This window comes from Rhodamnia argentea, chromosome 11, assembly GCF_020921035.1.
Source record: "Rhodamnia argentea isolate NSW1041297 chromosome 11, ASM2092103v1, whole genome shotgun sequence".
NCBI classification, from domain to species: Eukaryota; Viridiplantae; Streptophyta; class Magnoliopsida; order Myrtales; family Myrtaceae; genus Rhodamnia; species Rhodamnia argentea.
The window spans coordinates 18,710,706-18,734,002 of NC_063160.1; the positions used below are offsets into that span (position 1 = coordinate 18,710,706).

The 23,297-nt window shown below is 40.8% G+C and overlaps 3 protein-coding genes and 1 long non-coding RNA gene across 14 annotated transcripts; 3 read left to right on the forward strand and 1 right to left on the reverse strand.

Moving 5' to 3' along the window:
- Nucleotides 1-1,138: 1,138 nt before the first annotated feature.
- Nucleotides 1,139-5,392, forward strand: LOC115729229 (zinc transport protein ZntB). 11 transcript variants are annotated; one of them, XR_004013922.2, is made up of 7 exons: nucleotides 1,139-1,689; nucleotides 2,021-2,862; nucleotides 3,927-4,006; nucleotides 4,344-4,608; nucleotides 4,731-5,026; nucleotides 5,120-5,218; nucleotides 5,302-5,392. XR_004013922.2 is itself a non-coding variant. In XM_048272487.1 (6 exons), the coding sequence occupies exons 2-5, from the start codon at nucleotides 2,106-2,108 to the stop codon at nucleotides 4,988-4,990; spliced, it is 1,362 nt and encodes a 453-aa protein (XP_048128444.1). In that variant the 5' UTR covers nucleotides 1,139-1,689; nucleotides 2,021-2,105; the 3' UTR covers nucleotides 4,991-4,998; nucleotides 5,120-5,392. The 11 variants fall into 11 exon arrangements, 5 of the variants coding, with proteins under 5 accessions (XP_048128444.1, XP_030513843.1, XP_030513845.1 ...); XR_007196901.1 differs by having other exon boundaries at nucleotides 5,354-5,392; XR_007196902.1 differs by having other exon boundaries at nucleotides 4,731-4,998.
- A 1,896-nt stretch (nucleotides 5,393-7,288) lies between these two features.
- On the forward strand, nucleotides 7,289-11,174 carry LOC115729232 (heat shock 70 kDa protein, mitochondrial). The gene is made up of 6 exons (XM_030659724.2): nucleotides 7,289-7,503; nucleotides 8,550-8,626; nucleotides 8,712-8,790; nucleotides 8,912-9,478; nucleotides 9,563-10,183; nucleotides 10,370-11,174. The coding sequence occupies exons 1-6, from the start codon at nucleotides 7,429-7,431 to the stop codon at nucleotides 10,997-10,999; spliced, it is 2,049 nt and encodes a 682-aa protein (XP_030515584.1). The 5' UTR covers nucleotides 7,289-7,428; the 3' UTR covers nucleotides 11,000-11,174.
- A 2,865-nt stretch (nucleotides 11,175-14,039) lies between these two features.
- LOC115729231 (myb-binding protein 1A-like protein) lies at nucleotides 14,040-21,579 on the forward strand. The gene is made up of 8 exons (XM_030659722.2): nucleotides 14,040-14,770; nucleotides 15,399-15,524; nucleotides 15,618-15,815; nucleotides 16,667-16,894; nucleotides 16,995-18,119; nucleotides 18,355-18,645; nucleotides 19,321-19,759; nucleotides 20,264-21,579. The coding sequence occupies exons 1-8, from the start codon at nucleotides 14,198-14,200 to the stop codon at nucleotides 21,115-21,117; spliced, it is 3,834 nt and encodes a 1,277-aa protein (XP_030515582.1). The 5' UTR covers nucleotides 14,040-14,197; the 3' UTR covers nucleotides 21,118-21,579.
- A 453-nt stretch (nucleotides 21,580-22,032) lies between these two features.
- On the reverse strand, nucleotides 22,033-22,659 carry LOC125312862. Its single transcript, XR_007196922.1, has 3 exons — nucleotides 22,589-22,659; nucleotides 22,352-22,448; nucleotides 22,033-22,257 (listed from the first exon to the last, which is right to left on the reverse strand). It is a non-coding gene; the product is annotated as an uncharacterized LOC125312862 (long non-coding RNA).
- Nucleotides 22,660-23,297: the final 638 nt, after the last annotated feature.

Below are 23,297 nucleotides of genomic sequence, written 5' to 3' on the forward strand. Positions count from 1 at the left end.
CCGTATTTGCTCTCTCAATTCATTTACATTCATTTTATTTTATACTATTTTTATTTTTTTTCTTCTTTTTTCCTCCTTCCTCCTCCTTTCGCGATCCCTTCCTATGCGGACCTCGGCAATGGTCGACAGCCCGGCGATCGGCCATGACGTGAGCTTAGCTCGACGGTCTCGAGCAAGCCGGATATCGCCGGGACCGATAGAGCCTCAAGCTCACCTGCGGCCGGTCGTCGGCCATCGTTGTGGCCGATGACCCGTTGAAACCAAAAGGAAAATAAAAAAAATAAAAAACAAGAAAAAGGAGAAAAAAGATAATAATTGAAAAATTCAACATTATTGTAAAAATAAAATAATAAAAAATAAATTATTGACAGGAGTGTATAGAGGAAAATCATATTCGATTTTCTATATCAAAAAGACGGAAACATATCATTTTCGGGGTCCTTTTCATATTTTAACCAAATACCAAAAAACATATTAATCTTCAAGAAAATATATTTTGAAATCGTCACATTTTTCGAGAAATAAACGGAATCTTAAAAAGTAATTTTGGGCAATCATAACACAAGATATATTCGAATTCAAATTGAGACACGATAAATTCCTTAGATTACAAAACTATTATTTCAATAATTTCACATCGAGATTCTATGTATTACACTTAAAAATCAAAATAAGAACGCATCGTGCATTCAAAAGCATGAGCACAATCTCCAAGAGACTTTTTGAGTAGAGATTTAAATTCGAAATCGCCGTATGAGTTTGCCCGATATCTAATACTAATGCAGACAGAATTTGCAACCCATTAATAAAAAAAAGTAGGCAATATCTTTGAAGATTGCAATCTATCTACGGATAGAAATCGAATTTCTCTGGAGATGACCTTAATTTGATTGAAGTATTTAATTCAAGATATAAGGAGAGGCAGGCAGCCAATCTTTTTACGTTATTTATTTTCTTTTCGGACATTATCTTCTTCTTTTTTTCAAGCAACAGAGTATTATTCTGGTAAAAGTTTAGGGTGAATTCCTGAAAATAGGAAAAACCTCTAAGGAAAGTGTCGAGCTGAAAGAAGGCCGAGTTGTCACAAACTGCAGATATCTTGTAGCCGCGACTGAACGTAAAAATAGTCGAAATCCCCCCGTCTTTGCCTAACCCAACAAGAGATCCGGGAAGAACCAAAACCTATGATTTTATTCAGGTGACAACGTGACAGGTAGTGGCGGTTCCTCATTTGGTTATCCCCGGAAACAACCGCGCACGCAATCGGTGCTTACCAAATCTTTAAAGATAAGAATTTGATAATCAAGTTGCAACATTTCAAACGCCTTTTAAACGGTCAATGATAGCCCCTCTGCCTCTGGGAATGGGGGATGTTTCTTCGAAACTTCCCAATTCCTGCGACGTTGTCTTCTCGGGTAGCTAAGCTCCGGCTTTTTCTTGATTTCTCCGACATATTCAGTTTCTTTTGTTTTCCCCATTGCCCCCACGTGATTTAGTATCTGTTGTTATCTGGGTTTGGGCTATATCTTATTGCCAGAGAAAGATTCGACCTTCAAGTAAGCAAACAAGCTCTTCTTTTTCTGGGGTGTTCTGCTCATTTGGGTTTGGAATCGGTTTCTGATGGTCGTTGAGGGGTTTCCGGTGATATTTGACGCTGCTCATCTTGTGAAGGCCTCGACTTTCCACGAGGTAAATGCAATTGTTGTCTTTCCTCCTCTGTTTCACCTTCCTTCTCTCGTTCGATTCGACTTAAGTCATTTGAGCATTTGGGTACGAATTCAATAGGTTTCGAAAGGATTCCGTGCTATCCGGGTTCGTTTCTTATTTCCTGAATTGCTTTTGGCCTGATTGCTGAATGTGTCTTGATTCTTTTCGAAAGTTGACTGATGCGTTTGATTTAAAGTTTTCGATTTTGCTTGCTTTTCTGTAATTGGGGGATCTGTTTCTGTCTCGTTCCATATCTGTTCCAACGATATTGGGATGATGAAATAGTGTCTGATCTGCCTCTTGCAATTTGCAGGATAATAGACTCTGGACCAAATTTGGTGTGTACGTTGCATCGGGAAACATTTTGATTGGCTACTTAGAGAATAGCTGTATTGATAATGGACGTGGCAAGAGAGGAAGCAATCAGTTTTAGGGATGCAGAAGAAATGGATCAAGAAACCTCCGAAGATACTCCTCTTAGAGAAACCACCCGCCTCTATAGAACCCACTTTCCAGGGGCCGTGAGGCAAAGGGCCTATATATTTGATGGGCAAGGGAGGTTTTATCATAAGGAGTGGGATCTAGCTGAAGGAAGTGGCAATGAATTTTGCTGGTACCATGTGGAACTCCCAAAAGGAAACCAGAAGCTGTCGCAATCCGCCCAGTATCTCATTGATGTTCTTTGCCCGCCTTTGAAGCTGCAAGACATTCTCTCACTAGTGAGTAATGGACCATTTTGCGGACACGTTGATGGGGCGCTTGTTTTTAGGATTAACTCACCTGGTCCACCATCTAGCAACTACACGTTCAGAATTGCTGCTAGGGTTACGGAGAACTCGGTTATTACTGTGTCTCTAGGTCGCGTGCCCCGTTTGGGGTTCTCGACGATGGGTGAATCTCTTCTCTCGGAAATTCCTAGCATAGAAAATCCCTCTTACACCAGAGATGAGCAGAAGGAAGGGAGTATTGTAATAAAGGAGCATGTCCTCGAGTTCTTGTTAACGATGAATCACTCTGAGGAGGCTGATAACCCAGTGCCAAAATCCGTCTCGAATCTTGTTGTTCACATTCTGGATACACATGTGGATCACTTGCAAGATGTTGCTACCAAACTTGAGATAGACTTGGACTCAGTGGAGCTCGAATTGGATAAAGGTGAGTTATGCTTAGAGAATAAAGTTTTGGTTGGTGATTCATCTCTCTGGAATACAAGCTGCTTTCCTGATTGCATTCAGGGTTCATTCTCTTTCTTCCTACATTAAAATCTAGGCTCGATATACATTATGCCAGATGCTAGATGGCATTGGTTGTGTCATGTGCTTCCATAGGTTCCCAATTGTCTTGAATCCTTAACTCATATAGCTTTGACAGATATCTCATGGCGGTATGCAGTATAGATCTGATAGCCATGAGATATTGCAGTGAAACATATCTCAGTCCTTGTGAGTACTAGGGGACATTTGAGACATTTTTGTAACATGGACTTAGAAAGGGCTGCAAAAATGTGAATTAGCAGATGCATTCATAAAGTTAATGCTTGCAGTTTGATGGGTGCTTTCTCCAGCTGAATGCCTCAAGTTGTTTAATAACTTCAGTTTTATCTTAGTGAAATCTAGTTGACAGATATGACTATTAATATATTTGAATCATCTTCTCACATCTTTGTTGATCAGTAAAATCTCTTTACTTAGTTCATTCAATTTTGTGGGGCTGTGATCAAAATTTATGTGCTTAGTTCTGTCTGTACAAACCACATTCTTTACCAAAGTTTTGAGATGTGATGCTCTGTTCAAAAAATTCTCACATTTGAAGTAACTTCTATTATCTGCGATAGCTCACTTCTAGAACTGCATATAAAAGCTAACATCTTTTTCTATCATGGAAACCTTATGCAATGGATAATTAATGAATGCAACATCTCAACAGCATGGAATGATCTATAATTGTTTTGAGGGTTAAAGTTCGAGTTGCTGTGGTGGAATTGCCAAGAAAGCTAGAGCAAGGTAGATGCGTGCCTCTACTCCTAGTTCGTCTCCAAGTTTTCCATTTGGTCATGGACATCTTGATGTTGAGAGAAGAAATAATTGCGAACCTTCTTTCCAGATGCTCTCTTTAGATGATTTGCTACTGTAATTTCAGTTCTGGCCCTAGTTTGTACGGTACATAATTTGAATCTTCCACTTAATTAAGAGACAGCATTCTACTTAACTTGTTCACAGGTGGTTCTGCTTTGAAGAAACAAATGTTGGATAATAGGAGATTTCCCAAAATGCATCTGAATTTGCAGCGGCTCTTGCAGGTACTCCCGTCTTCCTTTCAGATGTACGTCTTAACATCACGAAACCAGACAGAATTTCTATGTGAACTGGTGTTGCTGGAAGTGGAAGGCCATTATCTAGTCTTTCCATGGAGCCGAGCCAATGCTTTGTCATCATTTTTCACAAGTAGCTATGAAAATAGGATAGGGAAGGGCTCTGTGGAAATGAATATTAGGAAAGGTTACTGAAAGTCCAAAGACAAACTTAAACGTAATCATACATCATATAGGGTCATTTAATACGTAACCTGACAGTCTTTTGGCTGGTGAGGACAATATCATTCAGTTTTTTCTGATGCGAATACATGAATTTGCCCAGGTGATCGCCCATGGTGAGCAGGTATTCCCCCGTGTGAAAGAAAAATGTTCTTCGAAACTGTGGTTTGCCAGCGAAGATATCAGCTCTCTCGAAGAATTAATTGGACGTTTGAGAAGACTAAAGGAGAACGTGGGATTCATAGCAAACCGGGTTACAGCTATCCAAGCTGGTCTAGATAGCTGGCAGTCTGAGCAGATAAACAGGAAACTATATTACCTATCATTCCTTTCCATAATATTTCTTCCGCTATCAATCATCACCGGAGGTAAAAGCTCTAAACGAGGATTCTTGCGAGTAGTTTGCTTTCATCATCTGAAATACTTGGATCATCAACCTTAAGGAGGAGATTCTCACATTTTCTTTTTGCCCCTTTTTTTCTTGTCACAGTTTTTGGCATGAATGTGGGCGGAGTTCCATGGACGGAGCAAAAGGACCCGGCGTTAAAGGACGGGTTCCGCAATGTGATGTTGCTTTGTGTGGGATTGCTATTTCTTGCGCTTCTCTGCTTCGTTTTCCCAGCTTTGTATAAACGCTTGGCCGAATGGCACAGGAAGAGGGTCATTCAGAGAAGTTGGTCTCTCAACAGGAAGTCGTTTCTCAAGAGAACCCGCGGGCATGACGAAAGAGGAGGTTATTTGAGAATATGAAATGAAGTGCGAGTGGCGCTGCTATATTTTGGGGCGGTAAATATCCTCTATACTTGGCAAAATCTTTCCCTCTTTTCGTTCCTAATTACCGGTTATCATGATTTTCCATTCTATCATTTCTCTCATCAGTTTTCTTGGATGGGGTCTCGAACATTGTGCAAACAACACAGACGATTGCGCTTTAGTCGCTCCTCAGTTGCTCTCTACACCCTTTTAGTGAAGCTGCAGGTCTATTGAACCATTCCTTCAATTGAGTTTCCCTCTTTTCTTGTAGGGGATACTTGACCTACTGGTTGTATTCTTGTTGACAGATTGTATAGTGTGTCTCCTTTGCCACAAATATACATCAATTTTTTAATTAAGGAAATCGAGTTGTATTGCCGGGCCATTGAAGAAGAAAAACGAGCTGTATCAGCTGTCACGCCTGACGCCAGATACTCTTCAACCGGGCAAAGTTGTTGCTTTTGATAATTCGAAATTCGGATTGCCCTGAAGACGAGAACAGGAGGATCGGGTTCCAAGAGAAACTTTGCTTGCTCATTGCATAGTTCCAAGCTAAGTTGGCCAACTTTGCGGAAGTTGTCTTTCTTGTACAGATTTAAACTAACCTGTTTCTTGTCTAATTTCTCAATCATCATGACCCTGCTGAGTATGTGTAGGAGTGAAAGCTTTGCATTCATCCCCTGTAAGCATGGTTATAAGATCCTGTTTCACTCAAAAAGGGAATTTCGCCCAAAGAGTTGATTTTGGTTTTGCTTATGAAGTGGATTCTTTCTTAATTGGAGACAGGAGTGTTAAAGTGAAGCTCTCATAGTAGAAAGTACCAGAAATGGTAAATGTGCGTGGAAGATGAAAAGACACATAGCTAATACATTAGATGGTATCCTGGCTTGTTTTCTTTTTGTGTTTGCAAGGTATTCAATGCAGGCTTTCACGGGTTTAGGGTTTTTTAGAGCACCGAGTTTAGCAAAATCGACTTGACGGGTACAGCTCGGTGTTTTCGGTCAAGGAATTTGGGGTTCGTTTTGTAAGGCGGATTCTCATGCTCGTCGATATCAACGAAACCTCTTGTGATTGCAAACGCTAATTACAATCACTCTTAAGTATGCAGCACTCTAGTTATGGTTACATTCTGATTGCACATTTCTTGAGATTGCAGGCTTATTAGTCGGGTATTGATCTTATCCATAAGCGGTTACAACTTCTAGAGCGGTTGAGGTACTTAGCCGTCGGTTCGTGTTGATACTTCCATTTGACATCTTCATTCTCCTTCCTTTTGTGCAATTCTTATCCAATTTCGGGGTAATTGGTCACCCGTAAGCTTTGTCGCCGATCGCCCTTTGTGGATAATTATGCCATTAAGTTGTGGTGTTTCTCGCGTCCCTTGAGTCATTACTCATTATATTTAATCGAGCTCTCTCGATTGACTGATCAAATCTCAACATATCTATCGATTAGGAGGTGTTGGATCCTTTTTTTTGTGTAGACGGATCCATTTACAGACATCTTCCTAAAGAGCCGGGGGGAAATTATCAAAAAAGTCATAAACCTATTGTAATTGTGCTAATTCGGTCATCAATTTTTGTTTGGCCAATTTTTTTTTATCCGCCAATTGAATGCTAATTTTTTTTGTATTTATGCCAATTTAGTTCGTTTGGCAGTTCATTATTGACATGGACAATTTTTTATGATATTTTAATATTTTTCAATATTTTTTTATTTCTTTTGTCTTTTTTATTTTTCCTTTCTTTCTCTTTCTTTTTTTTTCCCCCTTTCCACTGGCCGGCGAATTGTGGTTAGCGAGCATCGCCGGAGCTCGCCGGCCACTAGGCGAGGGCAGCATCGCCGGGGCTTCATCTTTTTTTTATGGAACGTGATTTTCTATTGAGGAAAAGCTTTAGGAAATTTTTTGAACTGGTGACATTGGAAATTCCTGTTCCATCTTTTTTTCTGTTCCGAGGTTCCGTTGAAGTTGGTTGCATCTTGTGTAATTGTTATATTATTTTTGGGCCTGTGTGGCCCGGAATATTTAACGAAACAGAAAGAGTAGGCTGACTTGTTGGCCAAGACAGGGGAGCCGATTTTCGCCACTTTGACCAGCCGAAAACGACACCCCCGCGCCGTCGTCGTCCAATCCGGATTTAATCAGGTACCGCCCTTCGCATGGACGCGTCAGTCCGAGAATCGATCAGCGCCGTCGGATGCGCATACTCCGATCGGTCGGATGAACGGTAATGCGCGAATGAGCGTGCGCGTCCACGATGAGTCGTCTAGAACCTTCCGCTCGACCACCGCTTCTTTGGCCTGTCGGGCCACGTGAATAAAAAGGGGCCAATCCTCCTCTTTCATTAAACCCTAAACCCTAGCGAGCCAGCTCCGCCCACGAAGCGCCCTCCATTTCTCCGTCTTTTGGCTTCTTGAGAGAGAGGGAGAGAGAGATGGCCACCGCGGCTCTTCTTCGCTCCGTACGGCGGCGAGATGTCGCTTCCGCTTCTTTCTCTGCCTACAGATCGGTATGTCGCTGCTCTTCTTCGCTTCATTACCTCGGCTCTTTTTTTTTCCATTTCGTGCCTTGACTTCGATTTCCGGTGGGGGACTTGTTGAGTTGAGATCGAAAGCGTTTTGCTTTTCTGCTTGTTTTTCTCAATGTTAATGTGGATAATCATCTCGAGGCTTTCTGGAAATGGATTTTCGTTTCTTCGTTTGCTTTTCTTTTTTCGTTGTTACCTCTTTTTAAGCGTGATTCTTAATCGGTCAAGTTAGCTTGAGCGGTCTGGGGACGGTTCTTCGATTTTGCTGTAGTTATATCTCTGCGTCAGCTCGTTTTTTACTTTTCTGTTGTCCTGATGGAGATGCATGGAGATTTTCGTGGGATGATCTTTGCTAATGGCCTTTGAATCCGTGAACTTGATAACATTTTGAGTAAACGATGATTATATCATGCTTATGATTGCATTAGTAAATCCTTATGCGCCTGCATACCAGCAAACGGATGATATTAAGGGAGTTTTCAGCTAATATCCGCTCTTCATGAGAGTTGGATTAAGCATTTCATTTCTCGTGATTCATTATATCCCGCCGTTTTTGGACTGAAGGAACTCAAGCGTGCGTTTGTTTAAAATTAGTGTTTTATATTTGTCAGTTGGTCAAATTGTTTGTCTCGAGTTAGTCTGAGCAAATGAATAGTTTTCATTTCCTCATCTTAGATTGCCTCATCTTAGATTGATTAGAAATCATTGAATGGTACGGGCTTCCAATTATCACGAATTTTGATGCATTTAGCTACAGTAATATTATTGGACTAGAATCTGGACAGTTCTTTCGTTATTAAACACATTCCACCGTGCATGGGGTTTTGACTCCTAGTCGTACTCCAGTGATCTTCCATGCAAATCATGAACAGAAAGAGTGGAATATGCATTTGTTCCTTGTAGCAAGCTCTTTCTACCTGGTGTCTTGGGTGGTCCTGGTCTGCTGGCACAGTTTATCTTACATGAGCATGACTTTGTGATTCTTGAACGATTATTACGATAATCACTCATGGCATCTCTTTTGCCAGCTGACTGGCCATGCTAAATCATCATGGACTGGCTGCCATACGGGTCAGAATTGGGCAAGTTTGTGCAGAGCATTCAGGTGCAGATACGTTGCTTTTTGACATTTGAGCTGTGAAGCAAGTAAGAATTTAACTCATCCTCTCTTTTTTTTGCCTATCGTACAGCTCAAAGTCAGCAGGGACCGATGTCATTGGTATTGACTTGGGTACAACCAACTCATGTGTTGCAGTCATGGAGGGAAAGGTAAGAGCCGAAAATACTAAGGATGAGAATTTGTTTGCCCTGTAGAAATTATGTTCTTTCTTCGATTTTGGATATCTTTTTTGAATGTTCAGATTATTAGAATTGTTCCTCTCTCCTACAGAATCCCAAGGTGATTGAAAATGCTGAAGGTGCAAGGACTACACCGTCAGTAGTTGCTTTCAACCAGAAAGGCGAGTTACTTGTAGGAACTCCGGCCAAACGTCAAGCTGTCACCAATCCAGCAAACACCGTTTTTGGTACAAAAAGGTTGATTGGACGGCGTTTTGATGATGCCCAGACCCAGAAAGAAATGAAGATGGTTCCCTTCAAGATAGTGAAAGCTCCAAATGGAGATGCATGGGTTGAAGCAAATGGACAACAGTATTCCCCAAGTCAGATTGGTGCATTTGTTCTAACAAAGATGAAAGAAACAGCTGAGGCTTACTTGGGGAAGACAGTATCAAAAGCTGTGATTACAGTTCCAGCTTACTTCAACGATGCCCAGAGACAGGCAACCAAAGATGCTGGCAGAATTGCAGGTCTTGATGTGCAGAGAATTATTAATGAACCAACTGCTGCTGCACTTTCTTATGGAATGAACAACAAGGAGGGGCTTATAGCTGTTTTCGATCTTGGGGGTGGAACCTTTGATGTTTCCATTTTGGAGATATCGAATGGAGTTTTTGAGGTAAGTGGGGTTTTGACTTGGTTTATACTTCATTTGCCTTTACAAGCCAGGGGATTGTGGTGAAATGGTCATGCTTTTTTGTAGGTGAAAGCTACAAATGGTGACACATTCTTGGGTGGAGAAGATTTTGATAATGCATTGCTGGACTTCTTGGTTAGCGAGTTCAAGAGAACTGAAGGAATAGATCTTGCCAAGGATAGACTAGCCTTGCAAAGGCTCCGGGAGGCTGCCGAGAAAGCTAAAATTGAGCTTTCGTCAACGTCTCAGACTGAAATTAACTTGCCGTTTATCACAGCTGATGCTTCTGGTGCTAAGCATTTGAATATTACTCTCACTAGATCAAAGTTTGAGACTTTGGTGAACCACCTGATTGAAAGAACTAGGAACCCGTGTAAAAATTGTTTGAAGGATGCTGGCATATCCACCAAAGAGGTTGACGAAGTTCTTCTTGTTGGTGGAATGACTCGTGTTCCCAAAGTGCAAGAGATTGTTTCTGCAATTTTTGGAAAGAGTCCAAGCAAAGGAGTCAATCCTGATGAAGCTGTTGCATTAGGAGCAGCAATCCAAGGCGGTATTCTTCGGGGTGATGTTAAAGAGTTGCTTCTTCTAGATGTTACTCCCTTGTCACTTGGTATTGAGACGTTGGGTGGTATATTCACAAGGCTCATAAACCGGAATACAACTATCCCTACCAAAAAGAGTCAGGTGAGATTTCAAAGACTCAAATGTTATACGCACATTGTCCAGTGTCTTGAGTTGCAATATTCTCTCTTTTGGGCAGTTTGAGATACAGAATGCTTGATGTTTGGTTTTTACTATTAAGGGCTCCGATTGACATTTTCTATTCTTCAAATAATTGTTGATTGGAGTTTTGTCTTTTTGTTCACGCAGGTGTTCTCCACGGCAGCAGACAACCAGACACAAGTTGGTATCAAGGTTCTTCAAGGCGAACGCGAAATGGCAACGGACAACAAGCTACTTGGGGAATTTGAGCTCATGGGTATTCCGCCTGCTCCTAGAGGCATGCCTCAGATTGAAGTCACATTTGATATCGATGCCAATGGTATCGTGACTGTTTCTGCCAAAGACAAAACCACTGGGAAGGAACAACAGATCACTATCCGTTCATCGGGTGGCCTGTCAGAAGATGAGATCGATAAGATGGTTAGGGACGCAGAGCTGTATTCTCAGCGTGATCAGGAGAGGAAAGCTCTGATAGACATCAGGAACAGTGCAGATACTACCATCTACAGCATAGAGAAGAGCTTGGGTGAGTATAGGGAGAAAATCCCTGCTGAGGTTGCACAGGAGGTTGAGGATGCAGTTGCAGATTTGAAGAAAGCCATTGGAGGCGATAACGTCGACGAAATCAGGTCGAAGCTTGATGCTGCCAACAAGGCTGTCTCTAAGATTGGACAGCACATGACCGGTGGTGGTTCAGATGGTGGATCAGCAGCCGGAGGTTCTCAGGGTGGTGAGCAGGCTCCTCCTGAGGCCGAATACGAGGAGGTGAAGAAGTGAAATCTCTTTCTAGACTTAATTTCCTTCTCTTTTCAAGAAAGTGATTTTCTGTTGAGGTATTGTATCTAAATGTTGGAGGAAAGCTTAGGAAATTTTGGACTGGTGACATTGGAAATAACCGCCACATCCAAACTTCATTGTTATGCAGAAAGTGAAAGTCATTCAATTCTTGTTCCATGTTGTCTTAGGAAACTCTTTTTTGCGTGTGTAGAGGAGAGGGTTTCGGTGGGTTGACCCTTTGATATGTTGAAGCTACTGAGCAAACTTTCGATGTCTAGGCTTCTTGGTCCATCTTTTTTAGTTCCTGAGGATGGTGGGGTGAAAGATGAATTTTGTTCGTCACTGGCTATTCAATTCTGTTATTTGGATGGGTTGTGTGGGATCTTAATCCAGTTAATAGTGCCTATTTTCGCAGCAGTTTATTATGGCCATCTGGATGCCCTTCTGTACATACAGTAAGGATAACTAGTTCTGTCGAAGTTGGTTGCATCTCGTGTATTGCCTAGGATTGGATTTGTCTTTTTCCTTACTAGGACGGTGAATTTCCCTGATAAAGTTACCCTTAAAATCAAAGTACACTAATCGTCTACAAGACAGACCACTCTTCCCTCTCTCTCCCACTCCCAGCCAATGGAGAGCCCTAGAAAAGATCGAGAGAGGGATAAGAGGTGGGGGCTTGCCACTAGCGGACTGCTACCGTGGCGGGTCGTGCCGGCGGACATGGGGTTTGGCGGCTCGATTCAGGTCGTGCGTGGCGAAGTCGCACGTCAGGTTGTGTTACCATCTTCAACAGGATTGGGGAAGGGGAAAACTGGGAAGAGGGAAAATAGAGAAGAAAGGGAGAGAGAAAACGAAATGAGAACAATCAAAACGGGTTGTCTATTTGGTCAGCGTCTCATCGGCTCATGTGTCCAAATCTAAATTTGCCTCAATTCAGATTCTCAGGGCATATTAAAGGAAGTAGTTCTCTCATTTTTTGGCAGGCAAGAAGTTGGAAATTAATCTGATTATTCACGATCGTTGATAAAGGGTTTAAAAGAATTAACATTGGCCATAATAACTTTATGCTATTTGCTTTATGAAGATGACCGGTACAGATTTAGATTCATGCCACATATATATCAATTCACTTATTTGAATCGACTCATACGCTTCTTTTGACTTATCACGAGCTTTTTTTTCAATTAAGTGTCATTAAGTTTCAATCTTTTATATGATTCAATCTCCAAGTATCCAGCTCTAATTTAATTTATACATGAAAAATTCAATATTCTAGTATACCAGCAAAATATGTGCAAGCATACAATCCATGACAGATAATGCTTTGTTTAGCAGTGATTCTGTTTCCAAAAAATGATTCTGATCAAAATCACTTTTTTTTATTCTATTCCTTAGATGATTTTTTTGAGAATCGAACGCATTTAGTAACTTGTTTAAAATTTTTGTTCCTATAACATAAACGCGCTTGGTAGCTGTACAAAATTTCCGTTTCCAATTTTTTATTTAAATCAAATAATTATATAATCACATTTGATGGCAAAGAATAGGGAAAATAATCAAATAGTGATTATGGAGCAAAAAAAAAAAGAAAAGAAAAAGCAACAAAATTTGAAAATAATCAAATAGTGATTATGGAGCAAAAAAAAAAAAGAAAAAGCAACAAAATTTTCGTTCTCAATTCGTTTGTCGATTTGTCATGAGTATGTAGATGTTTGTATTGTTTGAAAAGTAATTCGCATTACATTTACAGAATTTGTCAAAATCATTTGTTTGTTATTATTTCTTGTGACTTTTAGATTGATTACCAAAAAAAAAAAAAAATGAAAGAAAAGCTCCTTATTGTGCAACCGCCTATAGTTTTGCACTTTTGTAATTACACATCGTACAAGCTTACAAGACCCGCAACTCAACTATATTGATTTTTTTTCACCCAACTTGACAATTTTTTTTGTGTGGCTCGAAAAATGGAGAAAAAATGGAGATTTAGTTCGCGACGTGAAGTGTTGGGTCTAGTCTTTAATAAAAAAAACATAAAAGTTGAAAAAACATAATAGGAATAAAAAATACAAACTTAATTAGAATAAAAAATAAAATAGCTAAAAAATCGAAAAAAAACATGCGTATTAGAGGTCCCTTAATATAAAAAAATAAATTAGATTTAAAATTTTTCTAAAAACTAAAATTTTTAAATATAAATATACATTTAAATTTAAATTGAATTTAAAAATAGGCTTAAAATTTTACAAAAAAATTAATTAAAAAAAAGGGGGAGGGGAAGAATCCGGTGATGAGAATTTTTTTTCAAAATTTTAGTTTTTTTCAATCTTAATTTTTTAATTATTAAATTAAAAATCTAAATATTTTTTATTTCCCCAATTTCTTAAATTTTTAAATTTTTTATTAAATTTACCTTAAATAAAATTTTTAATTTAAAAAAATTATTTTTTGGCAATTTTTAAAATTGAATTTTAATTTATTTTAATTTATGTAAAGTTGAAAATCCACGTGGATTTTTTTTATTTAAATAATACCATTTTATATTAAAAACTTAATTATAAGTATGAGGAATAAGTCATAAGTATATCGTGTAAAAAAGTGATCCCCAAAAGTGTTCCAAAACACCGGAATCATCTTTTTTTTTTGCTTCTGAAAAGTGGTCCAAAAGTGTTCCTGAGACCAGAATCAAAATCATTTTTTTTTCATTACCAAACATGTTTCTGATCCTTTTTTGTTTCTGGGAACAGAAATAGAAGATCAAAATCACTACCAAACAGAGCCTAAATCTCATCAAGCAGTCGAGAAGACATCGTCTGTGTTTTTTTTTGGGTCGAAAAGACATCATCTGTTTGAATTTCATGAGAAAGTGTCAAATCCTGGCATGGCGTAGAATTGTCGGATGGACTGGACCGCTCCGAATAACCGGCCGGCTTTTCAGAAATTAAGTCCTGCCGGCCAGCCCGATCCAAAAAGTCATGGGCCGTGGCGGACCCGAGATTTGTTCGGACTCAATGATCCACTCACATGGCCCCTCCAAGAAATTTGCAGCCTCTTCAAATTCTATGTCCCTAAAACCCTAATTCAAACTCTCAAGAACCCTGCAACACCGACAGGAATCTTTTTTCCGGTGAAGAACGTCCCGCATTTGGAACATTGATTTCTGCCCTAGCTTGCTTCTTTTTCGCAGATTGTCAATCTCCGATGGGCACCAAGCGAAGGTCCAACAGTGCAGAGGAAGTAGAAATTGATCTGGGGGAGGAAGTAAATGGCGACGCCACCGTCACTGAACCGTCGAAGAAGAAGAAGAAGAAGAAGCTCAAAGAGAGCGACGATTCGCCTGCCTCTGCAGCCGCATCACCGAGTTCGGTGAAGCCTATGGAGAGGAGGAAGAAGAGGAAGGCGCTCGACAAGGAGCGGCACCGCGCCGTTCTGGATGACCGAGAGTCGAAGCTGAAAGAAGTGGTTACGGAGAAAAGAGCGGATGAGGAAGGTGGTGCAGTGGTTTCTTCGAGCGGCAATTCACTGCCCGAGTTTCATATCAGTGTATTTGGGGATTTGGCGTCTGCGGATGCTTCGGTTAGAGAGGCCGCGGTGGAGACGCTGGTGACGGAGCTGCGGGCGGTTCAGAAGGCGTACGATAGGCTTGAGGAGAAGGAGCTGGTTGATGTTGGAGCGAAGTTGGAAGCTGAAAAGGATGATGGATTGAAGGATTGTGCACCTTCCGTGAAATATGCTGTGCGGAGGCTCATTCGCGGAGTTTCTTCATCGAGAGAGGTTGAAGTTGATGACTTTTTCTACTTTTTATCGAGTAGTTGCTCATCATATCATTCGGCAAAATGCATTTTCTTTGTAACTCTACTTTTCTGTCTGTTTGAATAGGTATGCTTTGTCCGAAATTAGAATTCATGAGTGACTCCTCGAAATCTATGAATGAAGTTTCTCGGTCGTCTTATGTTTCGAAAGCGATGCAGGGCATGTTTAAATCTGAATTCTAGGTAGATGGCATGTTACTTTTGGCGACTCTTTTTTCAATAGTTGAACTTAAAATACATACCTTCAGCTGTGTAGCTCCATTTCGTACTGTCATTCCTTTCAGACAGTGGATGATTTGATGTGTTCCATTGCTTAAATCTGTTGATGTGGTCCATTCAAACATTTTTTTCTTCCTTTTTCTTATCGCATATCCGACAGTAAGATAGGAATATGCAATCTTGTATTTAGGCTCCATATTGCTGATAGCCGTTTCTCTGAATCCATAAAAGTCTGGCTGTCAATTGATGAAATTAATCTGATGACATACTTCTTTTGGGGCACAATAGACACACTTTTTCTTTTCCGTATTTATTCTCTGTCGTATAAGTCTGAATATTATCCCTTACACGATTTCTGTTTGTTAATGCAGTGCGCAAGACAGGGTTTTTCCTTGGGTTTGACTCTCTTAGTCAGTACTGTTCCTACCATTCGGGTTGAATCCTTATTGAAACTTTCTGTTGACTTATTAGAAGTTTCTTCGTCGATGAAGGGTCAGGTAGCACTTTGTCCTTTTTACAAACTGTTCTTTCTTTTCGGTGGATTTACTGTTCCTTTCATTAAAACGTAATATCCTCCATTCAAACTGCAGGAAGTGAGGGATAGCCTTTTAGGCCGTTTATTTGCTTATGGTGCCCTAGCTCGCTCCGGGAGACTAGTCAAGGAGTGGCTGTCTGACAAAAGTACTCCATATATCAGAGAATTCACTGGTCTTCTTATTTCCCTTTCAGCCAAGAAGAGGTATCTGCAAGAACCAGCTGTCAGTGTTCTTCTGGACTTGGTTGAAAAGGTACTTCAAGCTAATGAGTTACTCCGGATTCTTATAGGTTATAGATCGTGTGGAACCATTTCTTCTTACACTGTTGATGAATTGTTGTCAATGTAAACATCACTGTGTGGCACTTTCTGAAAAGTTGTGTGTCCATTGTTTCATGACAGGTGATGAATATCTGCACTAGCATGCTTATATGCTTGTTTCTCCCTGGCATTCTCAGATCTTTTAGATTACTGACTTCTCCTTGGTCTGGTGTACTGGGCTAGTAACTACTTTGGAACTGTAGTCACTCTACATAACATGTTGTTAAGTTTGGCATCTTGGGCTTGGCAGGTCGAAAGTGGATGAAACATTTAGGAAACAGAATAAAGTTCTTAGCCATTGATTGTTTCCATTATCCTGTTTAATATGATATATAGTAGATACCTAGGAAATGCTTTTTTCTTTTTTGGGAAAATCAGGCCTTGGTTTTTGGACTGTTTTCATTTGCACTTGTTACTTTGGTGACAGACCTTGTCCCATCGCACCCCTTCCTAATCACCGGGCATTTACCAAAGCTCTGTGTGCATTTTTTTCCCATGCGTTGAAGTAAGGCTCCTGAGCCTATGCAGCTTCAGGGATTATTAGTATGTTTTCTTGCTTGGGTTTTTCCTTTTAATCTGTTATTTTTGTGGGAATGGACAAGAAACTGCCTGTGCTGGATGGAGGGTTTTGTTCAGTCGAGGAGTGAGAACGAGCTGTCACACATGGCTCATGTATTTATTATCGATTTTGGATTCATTTCCTCGATGTAGAAATAAAATGTGTTGCTTGTAGCCTTACATATTTCCTCTCATGTTTTAATTGCCTGACTTCTTGTTGTACAGTTGCCTTCCGAGGCCGTAATCGGTCATGTTGTTGGAGCTCCAGGCATTCATGAATGGTTTGCAGGGGCTGCTGAAAGTGGAAATCCTGATGCATTGCTTCTAGCGCTGAAAATTCGCGAAAGAATTTCTGGTAATAATGCAGTATATGGGAAACTTTTGCCAAATCCATTTAGCGCCAGCCGATTTTTTACTTCAGAACATTTGTCTCATCTAAGTAATTGCTTCAAGGTAATTTTCAGATGTATAATGTTTCCATAGAAAATATACATGAATAACACAAACAGTAATTATTGATCCCTCTAGGTTCTTTCTGTGTTCAATCTTGCAGGAATCTACATTTTGCCAACCTCGTGTTCATAGTGTATGGCCCGTGCTGGTGAAAATTCTTTTGCCTGACCCGGTTTTACAGGATGAAGATGCGGCGGCTTTCTCAGGCTCCTTAAAGAAGCAGAAAAAGGGCCGCAAGTCTGGTGCTTCTGACGAAGACACTGCAAAGAACCTGCAGTGCTTTATTGAAGTTGTGATCGAAGGATCCCTTATGCTGTCATCACATGACCGTAAACACTTGGCATTTGATGTCCTCCTCCTTCTCTTCCCAAGGATGCCCGCATCTTTTATTCCACTTGTTTTGTCCTACAAAATTGTCCAGGGTTTGATGGATATACTTTCAACAAGAGACTCCTGGCTGTACAAGGTTGCACAGCATTTCCTTAAGGAACTCTCTGACTGGGTTAGGTATGACGATGTCCGGAGAGTTGCCGTTATTGTGGCTCTGCAGAAGCATAGCAATGGGAAATTTGATATGAATACCCAGACGAAGACAGTCAAAAATCTTTTGGCTGAGTTCCAAACTGAATCTGGTTGCATGCTGTTTATTCAGAGCTTAACAAATATATTTGTAGATGATGGTCCTGCTTCTGAGGAACCCTCAGATCAGAGTCAAACAACTGATGACAACTCAGAGATTGGATCAAATGAGGATAAAGATTCTATTTCTGCTGTTGGAAGCATGGATTCCTTGAAGATTTGGATTGTTGAATCTGTCCCTGGTATATTGAAGAACTTGAAACTGGAATCCGAAGCGAAGTTTCGGGTGCACATAGAAATTCTGAAGTTTCTAGCTGTTCAAGGCCTTTTTACTGCATCTCTTGGCTCTGAAGTGACATCTTTTGAGTTGCAAGAGAAGTTCAGATGGCCAAAAGCAGCTACTTCAACTGCTCTCTGCAGAATGTGTATTGAGCAGCTTCAGTTGTTGCTGGCATCTGCCCAAAAAGGGGATGGCTCGCAAACTTCAGTGAATGCTGCTGAGCCAAGTGATCTAGGCTCTTACTTTGTTCGGTTCCTTTGCACCCTACGTAACATTCCTTCTGTTTCACTCTTCCGAACTTTGAGTGATGATGACGAGAAGGCATTCAAAAAGTTGCAGGCAATGGAAACTAGGCTTTCCAGAGAGGTACTGAACTTTTCTTGAATCAATTTGATTTTGACATTATTTGAAATATGTTATAGTCAGACTTAGAGTTGCACCATATCTTCTATCAAGGCCACACGTGCTCTAAGAGAGATGCTTCAGGCGATTTGACATCGAATTAGCTGTTATTCGAATAGTTAAATTCAATTATATCCTTTGTTGTTTTGTCCCATTTGTACTCATATTGGAGATCATTTAAATGCTTTTGTCTTGGCAGGAAAGGAGCAGCGGGCTAAGCCCTGATGTACCTAAATTGCATGCATTGAGGTACTTGCTTATCCAGCTACTTCTTCAAGTGCTTCTTCGGCCTGAAGAATTTGCAGAAGCCGCTTCAGAACTTGTTATATGCTGTAAGAAGGCCTTTTCTAGTCCTGATCTGCTTGAATCATCTGGAGAAGATGAGATCAGTGGTGGTGATGGAGCGCCTGAGTTGCTGGATGTGCTCGTTGATACACTGCTTTCTTTGCTACCTCAATCATCGGCGGCAATGAGGGCTGCAATAGAGCAGGTGGGCAATCAATTCTTACATTTTTGTTGGTTAATTTTATTATCCTAGTTCTTGGTTCTCCCTTTGAAGTCCCTAGAGTCAGTCAGTGTAGGACTTGCTCTGTGGATACCAGCTGTTCATTATTTGTTCTTCTGTATGCTTCTATGATGTTATACATTAACCCGGGAAGCTGTCACGAATATCTCATCAAACTATCCTGTTATTTTTTCCACAGAAATCTAGAAGTAATTCTTAGCTTTTCCTTCAATTGCAATTCGCATCATCTAGTTTCAAAATTTATGCTTTTAGCAATATATAGAATTTTACATTTGTCACCTTAAGCTCTTAAAAAAACCTTCACTTGATTATTCTGCCGGGCTCAAACCAGGAGAACAGACTTGTGTGCTTCCATGTGTGCTCCTCTAATTAAATGATATGCATGGGACCTAGGGGTTGCCACAACTTGGGGCGGTTAATTGAGAAACCTGTATTGTAATGTGCAATGCAGGGTAAGAGAAGGTTTAGGAATGACTTTTTCTTTTTTTCCCTCTGATTTAGTTCTTGAAATCTTTATCAGTTTGGAAAGAATCTGAATTGTGCATAGTTATTGCCAGAAAAGCATTTTGTTGCTAGTTAATGATAGCTATCAGTGATAGTACATGTAAAAGTTCTTCTTTGCTCTTGATATATTTTTAGGTTTTCAAAAATTTTTGCTCTAATGTCACCGATGATGGGTTGCGGCGGATGCTACGGGTAATAAAGAAAGATATAAAGCCAGCCAGACATCGGAACGCAGAGAGTGAGGATGAAGATGATGAAGATGATGAGGATGATGACTTTCTTGGGATCGAGGAAGATGAGGAAGTTGATGAAGCCAAGACGGGTGAAACGGCTGAGACTGATGACTCTGAGACAGTTGTTGGAGATTTGGAAAGTGGTGGAGAAATTCCAGAAGATTCCGAGGAATCTGATGGAGGAATGGATGACGATGCAATGTTCCGCATGGATACTTATCTTGCTCAAATTTTCAAGGAGAGAAAAAATCATGGTGGGGCTGAAACTGCTCATTCCCAACTTGTTCTCTTCAAACTACGTGTTCTCTCCTTGCTGGAGATATTCCTTCATGAAAATGCAGGTAATGTACACGGACAAGCAAGAGAGATATCATAATATGTATTGTTAATGCTGTTTCTGGAGAAGAGCAAGGTCTCGTCTCTCTTTTCCCAGTAGATTTAAGGATACTGCTATCCTATATAGGCTTGAAAATAATTTAGTTAGTCCTGTAGACATGCTCATAGAGCTTTTGGCAACCTTTTGCTATCAGCATTTTCGGCATGTGCTTTAGATGGAAACAAGAGTTTTCTCAAGGTTCAAGGGATGAATCCTATGAGGCAGTGAATTTCTTCGTTATTTAATAGATACGTGCATATATGTGAAAAAATAGCTGCAGTCATTTGAAAAAGAAAAATGAATCAGTCAGGACGTTTTCCTTAATGCTGTTATCTTCAGTGGGGACGTCACTTACCCTAACTTATTGAGGTGAAATGTTAGAAAAGTTGACAAGAAGATTGGACTTTGTCGATATCAAAAGACATCATTTTCTTTAACTTATGTAACCATGATTGTCTGGGCTGTGCAGGTAAACCTCAAGTTCTGATGGTGTACTCAAATCTGGCTCAAGCATTTGTCAATCTTCATAATGTGGAAGGTAGTGACCAGCTTGGCCAACGTATATGGGGAATTTTGCAAAAGAAAATTTTCAAAGCGAAGGAGCATCCAAAAGGTGAAGCCATTCAGCTTTCTTCTCTCGAGTCTTTGTTGGAAAGGAACTTGAAATTGGCTTCAAGACCTTTTAAGAGAAAATCTGCTGGTAACCCATCCAAGAAGCCGTCTGCCTCGTGGACTCGACACAAAATGATTACTTCCCTTGCGCAGAATTCAACATATTGGATATTGAAAATAATAGATGGAAGAAACTTTGAAGAATCTGAGCTGCAGAAGGTCCTGGATATCTTCCGTGGTGTTATGGTTGGTTTCTTCGATAGCAAAAAGTCACAGATAAAATCTGAATTTCTGAAAGAAATATTCAGGAGGAGGCCATGGATAGGGCAACATCTTCTTGGCTTCATTCTTGAGAAGTGTAGCTCTGCGAAGTCAGATTTTCGGCGAGTCGAGGCACTCGATCTGATACTCGAGATCTTGCGGTCATTGGTACTTCCTAATGCAGATGAACACCAGCAGGAGAGGTCAAAGAAATTAGTGAAAAACCATCTGAAGAAGCTTGGTCACTTGATAGGGGAGATGGTAAAGAGCATGCCGAAGAAACAGTCGAGGCGTGCTGAAGTTCGCAAGTTTTGTAGCAGGGTATTTCAAATCGTGTCGTCCCTTAACCTAACAAAGCCTTTTCTAAAGGATCTAGCCCCTGAGGCTCAAGCTGCCTGTGAATCTCAACTTAGTGAGCTGTTCGCCAATTTCAGAAAGATAGAACGGTAGCCAAAGGCATTTGCAGGTATTTATACAATCAGCTTATAGCAGATGCTTGGTGAAAGAATTTGTCACTCGGCCAGGCCCCGTACTTGATGCTAATAAAGCACGCATGAGTTTTGGCCGTTTGATCACTCTGGGCACCAATTTTTGGCAGCAACACTCGTACTTCTCACACCTTGTAGCTTGCTGCGATACTCCCATATGCTGGAGCCTCTTCGCTCCCAAGAAAGTATTCGGAAAGTTGTAGCGGCAATCTTACCGCAGTCTAGTGGTGGTTGGTTTTGTAGTTCAGTTTAGAAATTCCATTTGTGCATTACATTTTTGAAGTCCTATCAAGGTTGAACATTTGGTCGCCAAATTTTGTACAAGGTCGTCAGCTCGACTTTCATCATGTTGTCTTGGAACTGAATTAACTAACATACGTTGCCGCGAGATTATAAAATCAGATACTCGTTCGTATTCAATGCATCTCCTGGTTCACTTCCTTCTGTAGCATCGTAATTTGAATGCCCACTTTTCCCGAGCCATCAGATCGCACACGGCATTCCGAACTTTCAGCCTTTGTACTTCCATTATGACAAGGCAAGTCTTGCTGTTGGGGCTTTCGTCATCTGCATGACGTGCAAAATGGACGTAGCGGCAGAGCTTTTCTCCTCATCTTCTCTGTCATTGCTGAAAAAGTTGTGTTTTTATCGCTGTTTCTACTTATATTTGCTGATAAATAATGGCGGATTTCAAACGGAGTAAGCTCCCACGTTGCTTTATGGAGTGTTCTGACAGGGGACCAGAAGTAATATAAGTTTAATCGACGCTAGTTTTACGTATAAATAGAAAATCAAAATTAGCCAACTACTTTGATTTGGACTCATTTTATTTTCGACTTCCAGATGCGATGGATAATGACAATATCCAAATTGTTTCTGGGCGCTCGCTTTCATTGGCAAAGAAAGGAAACTACAGGGACTTCTTACGAGGAAAGACATTTTACAAGAAGGTTTAGGCAAAGGGAAGGAAAATAAAACCAAGGGTCTTCAACTTCAACCAAGGACAAACCCGTCGTTCACCGCTTGTGTTTGTTTTGCTGCTAGAAGAGGAAGGGGTCCCAAGGCCAGCAACACGCATCCAACAGGCAACAGCAGCATAGTGCTGCAAGGCCATGTTCCCAACACCAAAAAAGATAAATTAGCGAAGGAATATGTAGACGACTTCGAGAAAATTGCCCGGCCGATTTTCAGTTTACCATTCGTCTAGGAACCCGGTGTCGGTCGTTAGCAGCGGATAAGCCCCGTAATAAGCATACAGAGGCGGCGCCATCACCGGCGGTCCGCCATACACTCCTGCACCAATCACGCCGTATAATGAATACCCATTGACGATGGCTAAAAATTGTTGTTTTAGAGTGATCTCGAGAGTGCTGTTCAAAACAGTGGGAAAGGACAAAGCTCGCAGGTAAAGATGATGATACAAGTGATGAGACCTGAAGCAGGATAGGGATAAGCGTATTTGATGTCACCCTTCCTCGCGAGCGTCGGCGAACTGAAGAGAGTCCCGTTGTAACATATGCTGAATCCAGACCGGACGGGAAGGATCCAGAGTGATCCACAATATTGCCGAATTCGTGATTATTGTCGGTTCTCGTATTGGGTTCGAGGGTAAATTATCAAGTGCTTTTTACCTTAGCGGTTTGAGGATCTTTATCGCCTTTTCAGGCTCCTTGCGGCTTTCATGCACGGAGGGATCTGATCGTGTCCCACTAGCAAATTGTACAAATGGGAAGGGCCAAATTGGCCCAAACAAGTCTGATTTCCCATGGGGATGGCCCGCTTCTTTACACGTTGGGCTCGGAAGATGAAAGGCTGGAGAAAGAAGCCCATCCATAACTTTTTCTTCATCAAGCTCCAGATAGCGACAGAGTCCAGAAGAACAAAGAAAAAGGAGGCAAAAGCAGCTTTCCTTGACCCAAAATGACAGCAAGTCTTTCTTTATCGTCCTGATTGTGCCAACTGCTTGCAGCAAGCACCCTTGATCGACAAGCAAAAAAGATATTTTCCCTCTTGGAATCACTCAGCCGTGACGTATCGGATATGTATCTTGTGGGGAACTTACTTTTTGTATTGATTTTGGAAGATGCTTTGGTCCATCAATGTTTTGATCGATTACTTTGGATGAATGTTCGACAGGCAAGC